Source organism: Bufo bufo, chromosome 4 (assembly GCF_905171765.1).
Source record: "Bufo bufo chromosome 4, aBufBuf1.1, whole genome shotgun sequence".
NCBI classification, from domain to species: domain Eukaryota; kingdom Metazoa; phylum Chordata; class Amphibia; order Anura; family Bufonidae; genus Bufo; species Bufo bufo.
In genome coordinates, this window is record NC_053392.1 from 372,764,754 (window position 1) to 372,775,616 (window position 10,863).

General features: G+C 39.3%; 1 protein-coding gene across 1 annotated transcript; it reads right to left on the minus strand.

The window, feature by feature from the left end:
* Positions 1 to 6,009: 6,009 nt before the first annotated feature.
* On the minus strand, positions 6,010 to 8,766 carry CCN2 (cellular communication network factor 2). The gene is made up of 5 exons (XM_040429151.1): positions 8,529 to 8,766; positions 8,115 to 8,334; positions 7,554 to 7,805; positions 7,139 to 7,350; positions 6,010 to 6,921 (listed from the first exon to the last, which is right to left on the minus strand). Exons 1-5 carry the CDS (start codon positions 8,577 to 8,579, stop codon positions 6,625 to 6,627), a joined length of 1,032 nt encoding a protein of 343 aa, XP_040285085.1. The 5' UTR covers positions 8,580 to 8,766; the 3' UTR covers positions 6,010 to 6,624.
* Between the last annotated feature and the right edge of the window lie 2,097 nt (positions 8,767 to 10,863).

Below are 10,863 nucleotides of genomic sequence, written 5' to 3' on the forward strand. Positions count from 1 at the left end.
TTCAGGCACAGTTAGCACAGTTGACTGGGCTGAATGGAGAAGAGATGGGAGGAGAATGTCTACAATCAGAGAAAATATCATCTGTGAGTCAGTGGACTTATAGAGTAGTGGTCAGTCACCTCTTCTGACGTGTCATAGTAAAAATTTTGATTTCCACAAAATACTTTTTGTACTGTCGCTCATATCATTCCCTTTTAAAGATGTGTCCCTACATAGTCTGATATTGTCTGTAATGATTAGAGACTGGATTGGAGACCCTGTGTCAAGGTGGCAGTATGGTGTATAAACAGTGTTGCATTTGTCGAATATAAAACCTGAGATCATATACTGTCCATATATCAAGCCTATGAAGTGCTATTATTCCAACAGACCCTATTGTAAGTCAACGAGGTCTGTCAGGCTCCAATGGTATTCATTATACAAGGAGCCCATGAGTTCTTTTGTGGATTCCATTACAAGTGGAACCCATAACACAAGTGTGAACATACTGTATCATCATGTAACCCTGACAACAACTTTGGTGAATTCTGCAAAACTAACTGTCTCTACAATAATTTCATATGTACTTTATCCGCTCTTTTAATTTACTCTTTTTATGTTGATTAGACAGCAAATAATGGCAACGTCCATTACAATATATTTGCAAATATTAAAACATAATCTCCCCATGAATTTTTTGGACAGTGAAAGGACTATTCAGAAGTACCATAAACATTTCTATTTCAGCTGGAGTGACAAGTGTCATAGGTGACGATGTCAGAATAATTACTATTTCTCATGAGATCAATATTTTGCTGGTTACCAGGGAAAATGTTAGTCCCTGATGAGGTAAGTCGACATTATAAACTGAAAAGAGCCTGTGCACAAGTCATGTGACCCGCACTGCAGGAGGAACACCAGAAATGTTCACCTGGACAACAGAGTTGTTTACTGAAATTTAGCAAAAATATTTGTGATATTTAAAACTGTTCCAGCAGTGAGAGATGGAAATACCGCACAACGACCAGAAATATAAATAATATGCTTCCAAGACTAAGATCATGAGGGAAAAGCTGAAGAGAACAGGTGATAAGGAAATTCTTAATGGTGAATGGCAATTAACATAACATGTGAAATTGCTTCTAAATTTAATTAATTTAAAAAGATTAAAAAATAATCAAAGGTTGCCTATAAACACTGGTGTTGGCATTGAGATTCGGACAAGGGTCACTACTAAATGCCAGGTTGCAAGTCTACTTTCCGGGTAGCCCCTGTACATGCTATTTGTTTCATATAACATGTACAGATGAGGGCTGGCAAGTACAGCTGTGGCCCCTTAATCCGCCATGATCCACATGCGAATCTTACTGGACCGCATGGTTCGCATGCAGCCTAATAATTCAACCTAAGAGCATTAACTAGTTATACACTCCTCAACATTGAAATTACAAGACCAAAAAGGACAAGTCATAAGTGTGTACAAATTAAGAAAAGAAGCAGGGGTCAGAAGATTTTCAGACAAATTTTCAAGCACCTAGCTCCAATCTTTGGCATGTAAGAGTTGCATAAAAGTCAGATTGAAACCAAAAATTTTTAGCCACATGAAACCTCATAAATTGAATTAAGGATGTTTCTGCAATGCCTCCTGTTCATGTACCTGCCATTTATCGCCACCTGTTGCAAACTAAGACGACAGAAGAAAAATCCTTGAACTGAGAGACCTTGCTTTATCATTCTGGCAAATTTGTACATGCCTAGACCATGAACTCAGCACTGTTGAAAGCTGTGTGTCCCTGTAGTTGGGAGAACAACAATGAACTGGAATGACAGCAGGAGGTGCACAGAGGCGAACCTCTGCATGGACGGATCGTTTGATTAGAAGAATGTACACTAACAGCTTGGTATTACATTGACTTAGTTTTGGAGCCAGTAGCACGGCCATGTCTCCAAAGTGTCCCAGGGGCAGTTTTTTGCTGGTGACAGATTGCCTTTAATGATATTAAAATTATAAAAATGGAAACAATGTATTCAAAACATTTCGATTTATACAGTACCGAGTGTCACTCACAGAAATACAGGAGCACGAGCGCTGCTACCTCCTTCAAACAGCATCCTGAGGCTAGGTCATTAGTATTACTCCACTGCACAATCCCCTTAAAAATTTAAATAATAAACATGTAAGGACAGTTACAGCACCTTCGTGACATGGCTTATATCCCCTATGGTATGTGTATCTTATGTTGAGATCTAGAATATTGCTTTTTATAAGAATCATATAAACCTGGGAGAAAAAGAAATTTGTAGTAAATTACACAAATTTGTAGTACAACCTAAGACCAAGATGACAAGACCAATGGACAAGCTTTGAAAGACAGAACATAAAAACTTTGTGGCTGGATAAGATATACAGTCAACACACAGCCAATAATGTCTAAACCGCTGACAACAAAAGTGAGTATACACTTAAGTGAAAATGGCCAGATTGTGCCCAAAGTGTCAATATTTTGTGTGGCCACCATTATTTTCGCGCACTCTCTAAGTCTAAGACATTGAGTTCACTAGAGCTTCACAGGTTACCACTGGAATCCTCTTCCACTCCTCCATGACAAAATCCTGGAGCTGGTGGATGTTAGAGACCTTGCGCTTCTTCACCTTCCATTTGAGGATGCCCCACAGATGCTCAATAGGGTTTAGGTCTGGAGACATGCTTGGCCAGTCCAGCAACTTTACCCTCAGTTTCTCTAGCAAGGCAGTGGTCATCTTGGAGGTGTGTTTGGGGTCATTATCGTATTGGAATACTGCCCTCTGGCTCAGTTTCTAAAGGCAGGGGATCATGCTCTGCTTCAGTATGTCACAGTACATATTGGCATTCATGGTTCCCTCAATGAACTGTAGCTCCCATAGCCAGCAGCACTCATGCAGAACCAAACCATGACACTCCCACCACCATTCTTGACTGTAGGCAAGACATACTTGTCTTTGCACTTCTCGCCTGGTTGCTGCCACACATCAGATCCATGTCCTTAGTCTAATTGTCTTCAGCAAACTGTTTGTCGGCTTTCTTGTGCATCATCTTTAGAAGAGACTTCTTTCTAGGACCACAGCTATGCAGAACAATGACCCCACACCCTTTAACCTCTGCAGCAATGCTGGCAGCACTCATACATCTATGTTGAAAAGACTATCTCTGGATATGACGCTGAGCACGTGCACTCAACTCTTTTGGTCGAACATGGCAAGGCCTATTCTGAGTGGAACCTGTCTTGTTAAACCAGTGTATGGTCTTGGCACCCGTACTGCAGCTTTAATGAACTATGCTCTGGTCTTCTCTCGGCTCACCAAGCACAAGGCCATACATTGTATAGTGGTTGTGCTTAGTATTGCAGCTTAGCCCCACCTGACACTTCACCTTGCACTAACAATCTATTTTGTTAGAAGTCTCCCCAACTAATAAGCTGATCACAGGGAGTCCTACTGTTGGAATTGCCAGCAAACAACTGCAATGGTAGAGAAGTCTGTGGACCTGAGTGTTTTGCAGCACCTTCACCTGGCAAATGAATCATTATATAGTTCTCATTCAAATCCATGTGTTTTCCATGTAATGCAAAAGTGTATTGGGTGCTCCAGAGCGAGAGATGCTTTTTGTAGCCTTTCATCTTTATGACTAAAAACGGAGGATCCTGACGAGAGGACCCCTTTACTAAGTCCCTCAAATCTACCCAGAAACGTGCACCAAATTTCTGGTTCATTTTTTGGCATACATTGTCCCACCTTAAGTAATGCCCCTTTCCAAATAGGTCATGCCTCTCCAATAATCTATGCCACCTTGTTAGAGAAGTCATGAAAAGCCTCTAAAAGTGTCTAAAAATAAATGTGGTTTGAAGCATATACCCTAGTTTTTTGTGCAGATTTCACCAAGATTTGAGTGGATTTTGAACAGTAAATCTCCCTTTATACCTCACGGTTGGTCTATTCAAAAGAAGAACCCTTTAACCCATGACATTTGGGACTGTAATGAAGTGTTTCCTTACAAAGTTCCTTTAGAAGACTAAGTCCGTACATCTTGTGTATTTTACTAGCTCCATGACTAATTGGGTGATAGTAGGTCAGTTTGAAGAACTTTTTCAGGTGAAGAGATTTACTTAGTTGGTGATTCACCTAAACAGTAACCATTAACTGAATGCTATTGTTTAAAAGAAACATGAAAATATGATAAACAAATGTGAAACTACTGATAATACAACATACATCCCTAAAGTACCAATTTTAGTGGGATAATCACCTGAACTGGACTACGACAGGGAGGGGTTTATGGATATTGGTCCAAAAGTTTCCATTTTTATTGGCATTCCCAGGGTCACAGCTTAAATATTCTGATTTGGGGGATTTGTAAATATGATACAGAGCAAGGCAATTTACTACAAGCCTTTTTAAAGGCACTGTGTCTAATATGTGCTAATAGTTCATATTGAGCAGCTTGCAAAACTTCCAACAGGGATCATAGACCCTTATCCTTCTGGTAACCATCTTGGCCAATGAAATACACATACGTAGCTTTAACACCTTCTTTTTTCCAGGCCTGTTATTAAAAATGCTAAAGTAGACAAATACTGTAAAGCTGGATGGTGGCAGAGAGACAGGTTGGGTATTATATGAAGTTATCATGGCAGCACTCAGAGGCTGAGGGAGTGAGTTTACTGGAGGCAGCTGCATATATTAATTGGGGTATATGTGGTATGGTGTGTTGCACTGCAAACTCTTTCCTCAAAAAGTTTACACTTGAAAGATATGTTAAAGATGACCTACTTTAGGAAAGCATGTACCAACGACAGTTTCTCTACCAGTGCACACCTTAGAACAGATCAAGTACCTATAAAGTTAATACATATCCAAAAATACTATGCCTGATGAAAATGTGTGCTAATAAAGAAATAACACCCCGAGATATATGCTGTAGATCAACTGCTGAGGTTTTCTGATAGGTCATCAATATCGGATCAACAGAGTCCAACTCCAAGCAACCCTGCTGATCAGTTTGAAGAGGTCATGGCCTCTTTCTAGGTCAGTGGCGACATGTTCAACAGTCACGTGGCCTAGGCACAGCTCAGTCCCATTCAAGTGAATAGGCCTGAGCTGCAATACCAAGCACAGCTGCTATGCGGAGTACAGTCGCTAGAAGCTGCGAGGAGGCCAAGGTGCTCACTGAATTCTGGTGGCCTCCTCAAACACCTGATCATCGGGGTGTTGGAACATGCCGATCTGATATTGGTGACCTTTCCTGAGGATAAGTCATCAAAATCAGCATCTCAGAAAACCCTTTTAAAAGACGCATTATGGTTCAAATAAAGATTGTCCATTACATAATGATATGTCCTACCATTTTACCCATATACGTTTAGTGTTCAAAGATCCTCTTGCAGTCAAGTAATACAGTAGGTTATCTTCCCTGTTTAGAAACAGTGGAAAAAATCTGTCCTGATCATGACAACATAGATGTATAGTTGTTACAAGAGAGAGCTTTCATATCTATACTGAAATTGTAATCAGCCATACACTTATGTCCCCATCATATGACGAGGACAGATTCCCCCATTGAAGTATAATGTTTAGTACAAAGAGTGTGGTATAAAGATAGTTTTCTATACATTTGTAAAGGAACAGGACCAAACACAGATGATTTCTATAAAAAATATAATATTTTATTTTTCATCTAGAAAAGTGCAAACATGTACCTTTTGGTCACACTTCTCAACAAGTATAAAATGTTGAAACAAAAGTACAGCCATAAACAAGGTACGAAACAGATTATCATAATAAAAATCATAAGCAGTTTCAGGTTTGTCAGCATTCATTAAAGCTTGAACAATACAAAAATGTCCATTGTGTCAATTACTTCCTGGTCCTACAAAGGTTGTCCCTTGGAACTGAGTATCATTTTTACTAGATAATCTATTTTAGATTTTGTATTTCATGAGACAAGTACTTATCGGGAACTTGAGAACATAATAATAAAAAAACAGATTATCAAAATATTAAAGCATTATAAAAATGGAAAACAGGAACAAAACATTTTTAAGTTAATTTAGATAACTGTACAAAAATATATATACATTATGTACAATAACTATAAAAAGCAAGATTACAACACGCCTTACAGCATGCTGCAAACTTTCCAGTCTTGTTACAAACATGGTTTCCATTCCACTCAATAGGTTTACTTAGGGTTTGCTAAAAATGAGTTGTCCCACAAGGACAACTTACTGTATTTAGCACCAAAATGGAGCCAGAGTGTGAACTCCAGCTGTTACTGCCTCGGTGCGGGTTCATTATATATTGTATATAAAAATAGTAAGAGCTTTTTCCAGTTGCATTACTGGGTACAAAATAGATCACTGTACTCAGTGAATACTGCATGATGCCAGCGAATGTACAGGGACATTATATTGTACCCAGGGCAGCTTTGGTAGTTTGGTTCATCTTACTTTCTTCAAACCAGTGGCTGGGGTCATTCAACAATCAAGTCTTAAAAAAAAGACCTTCCTTTAAACAATCTTAAATACGATTTTGTGCTATAAAATGATGTTTAGCAATGAGATGCAAAGTCATTTCAAGTTATACAGTCTTTTTAGGTGTGTTCCTATGGATCTATGCCATATCTCCATACATTTTTCTGTAGTACATGGACTCGAAGATGTCGTTGTCTCCTGGGCAGTTGTAATGGCATGCACATGTCTTAATGAACATCATCTTCTTCTTCATGACCTCACCATCAGGACACTTGAACTCTACTGGGAGGGTGGCTGTTCTGTGAGGAGTGCAGCAACGGCCATCTGTGCAAACCCCACAAAACTTGGCTCTGTAGGTCTTCACACTTGTGCAGCCAGAAAGCTCAAACTTGATTGGTTTGGAAATTTTTGGAGTGCGGATGCATTTCTTTCCTTTCTATTATGGAGAAATAAAGAAATTGTACGTTAGAAATCTATATCATAGGTAAACTCGCTGAATAACAGTGAATGTTCAATGGAGTATTTTTATATTTAATTCTAGCATTGTAACTGTACTAAATAGTACAAGTAATGATTGATGAATGCTTACATAATACTTTAACTATATTTGCCATATAAACATGTTCCTCTATGACACTGAAAAGGTTGCTCACCTTAATGTTTTCCTCCAGATCAGCCTCACAAGGTCTGACCATGCAGAGACGGCTCTGTTTCTCAAGTCTGCAGTGCTCATTGTCATTGGTAACGCGAGTAGAGATTCCCATACCACAGGTCTTTGAGCAAGCACTCCACTCAGTGGTCTGCACCAAACAGTTGGCTCGGATTAGAGATGGATCAGGCCCATATGTTTCCTCCATACGGAAAGCTGTGAATGAAAAAATGGCCATTAAAAATCTACTCAAAAACATGCATTCACAATCCCTCAAGCTATGGGGCAGTAGCTTTAATGTCTATGATTACCATCTTTATTGTGGCATCACTAAATTATAATTTCTCACTTCCATTTATCTAAGCATGTAGCTAGTATGTAATATAGTGATATAAAAGTTACTATAGATTACAACTTACCAGGAAGAGCAGGTCCAACCATGGTCTTCTCCATAGGCTGATCACAGACCCATTCTTCACAGCATTTGCCAGGCAGTTTTACTCTTCTTGGGTAGGGACAGTCAGGACTAGGGAGACGGATGTCCATGCTGCATAGTGGAACACAGCCTACTCCTCCATCTAGACAAGTGCACTGGTACTTGCAGCTGCTTTGGAAAGACTCTCCACTTCTGTAGACCATGCCTCCAAATACACATGGGGCACCTTCCTTGGCTAGAATGAAAATAATAACAGTGCCATTTAGAATTTTTGTACAAAGAGGTCCCACGATGTAGACCAACTTTTTAATAAGTGCTGATTATTCCTACTGTACATCTTCAATGTATATAAGTGTTGTCATTTAGAAAATAGCAGAGGCATGTAATATTGAGCAAATTAATACTGGATTTTTAAAAAAACAGCAGTCCTACTAGATAACAGCACAGTGTGGTTAATTTGATCTTATCACTATCACCTCTTGTCTATTTTCTTATGACTACTATTGGTGAAGAAAATACTGTAGCAATCTAGATGTAAACTTACCAGTGCAAACTCCAATTTTTCGGTTCATTCTTGACCCAAAATCACAGAAAAGTCCTTTGTGAGGGTCACACACGTCTTTCTCGGTGCAGAGTTCACCCAGTTGTTTAGCGCATACTTTACAGCAGCCACATCCATCTTGCACAAGACTGACACCAGGTTCGCATTCAGGTACCCTCTGTGGGCATTGGCATTCCCCATTGCAATCCTGGGCATCACATACCTGTAATGCAGAATAAAAACATCAGTAAGCTGAATTGTATGCTTCTCACAATCTGACTGCTAGGATAGGTGCATTGTACACCAGAAATGGTATAAAACTATATCGCATATAAAAAGAAAATGTCCCATGTCCTGATTTTAAAGCCCCCAATAAATAACTCAATCCACCTTAAAACGAATGTCATTTCAACTTACCCAGGAGAGCAGAGCAACCACGAGCAGAGCTGTCACTTTTCCTGAAGCCATTGCTCAATATTCTTTAAGTCAAAAGAAAGTCTTCTGTCGTTCTCTGTCTGTAGATCTCAATGGGATCTCGTTTAAGGGTTTCTTGCTTTTATTTCAGAGTTTCTTAGCCTCCTTCCTCAGTCCCTGTTTGCTGAATTTGATTCCTCTCTCAGGTTCTGGAAGAGTTGTTGTGTGAGTCTAGCAGGGAACTGCTGCCTTTTATACGCTGCTAGCTGTTGAGACAGGCCAATGAGCTGAATGGAGTCCTACACAAGCAGGAACATTCCTTACATTCCTCCCAACCTTCCTGCCCCATCAGCTCACACCGGATTGATCCTGACCCCTTGACACTCCACATTCCTTCTGTCTGAAAAAACTGGCACACTCCACAGCACAAAAAAGGTGCTGTATCCTTGCCATCAAATAGGATTTTCTCCTTGCTTTTATATAAATTCCACTCTGCCTTCTATAATTTTATATGAAAAGGAGGTTTCAACCTTGTTTTTGTATGGCTAACCTCTGTTCCAGACTGCCGTACCCATTCCACTTTTATGTAACAATGATCATGTTAACACAGCCAATGGTAAGATGTTACCACAATGTAAAAATACATTCTTTCTTGTTTCGTAAGCAACCTACACAAGGGAGGGGCAGCGTAAGGAAAGAATATTTTTTTACATGTATTATTTCATTAGGAACCTATGCTACTTTAGGTAACATTATCTATCTATCTATCCATCCATCCATCCATCTATATCTATCTATCTAAAGAAAAAACAGAAGTATTTGTTAATGATGTGGTAGGTGCAAATCATCCTAGACCTAGACAGTCGGCTCAAGGTCCAAGTATCAAAAAATACAGAAAAAAGGAAGCACTCCAAATAAGGTGAAGGGTGGTGAACCTAATTTTATTCACCCCAACTGCAACATTTCAGCCCAAATCTAAGCAATCTTTTTTTTATCTATCTATCTATCCATCTATCTATCTATCTATCTATCTATCTATCTAATTTCTTCCTTTGCACTTTTTGGCATTTTTAGGGAGTTCAGATTTAGTCAAATAGTCACCATTGACTTTTCTAGAACCAACAAGTCATATTGAAGAATTTTGCCCATCTGGGACATCGATGGCATTCCGCTAGGATATGCCATCAATATCAGATAGGTGTGGATCCCACTATAGGTCTCACTCCCATCTAGAGAACGGGGCCCTCAAAATGAAGGAGATCACATAGCACATGTACAGCACTTTTTACTATTTTTGGAAGACCCATAGTGGTGAATGAAGAGCGCACCATGCAAGGCTGGGAACCTCTCTCTTTGCCACTATGGGATTTTTAGAAATAGCCAAGTCCTGGTGCAGCTATGTTTTATGTTCCATAACAGTAAAAGGTGGGTGGCCATGAATGGACAGCTGCGGTCTACTCACTTTGGGGGTTCAATTCTGGAGATAGGTGCAGGTCCCAGATGTCGAACCCACATCTATCTGACATTCATGACATATCCTAGTGATATGCCATTAGTGTCCCAGATGGGAATACCTCTTTAAGTTTTTGTATTTTTATAGAATTGAATAAAATGTTATAAATATTACTATAATGAAAGATGGCGTCACATCTATGGCAGAAACAAAGTGATAGCATCTCAACGCCTAAAATATTCTCACTCAAGATAATAGAACACCAGTTTTTTTTTTAGTACATAAAGTAATTTGGAATCTTTTACAATTACTAGATATGGTCCAACTTGAGGAAGATTGACTCAATATTTAGACTCTCCTATGTCAAGATAGTGTTCATGCAGGCACTTGATAAAAGGCTCTGTTTGCCCAGTAACCATGAATTCTTTGGCTCCAGTACACATAAGGTTACAACTCTCACATACTTCGCTATAAATAAAGTTATGGGCAGGATAATGTGTGTGAGGAGGAGGATATGACTGAACATACCCAGGAGCTTTCCTAATATCAGCTAATAGGTATGATGTCATTCACTAGTCAGTGCAATAAGGTCAGGCAGGGATGTCCTTGTTCTGTAGCCAAAGGCCACTGATTGATAAACAGCTGTTCTCTTGCTGAAGGGAGGGGAGGAGAGAGGAGCACATGCAATATGCATTGTTTCTTGCAGGACAAAGTACATATTGGTCTAATCCTTCACTGTCCAATAATAGTCCTGGAATCTTGGATAGTAGAAAAGCTATAACAAAGGATGCAACCTAATGTCATGCATCAGTGTTACTGATGTCAATCTTTAATTACTGTATATTAAATCACTCTGTCTGCCCATTGTCCATATGAACAAAACAA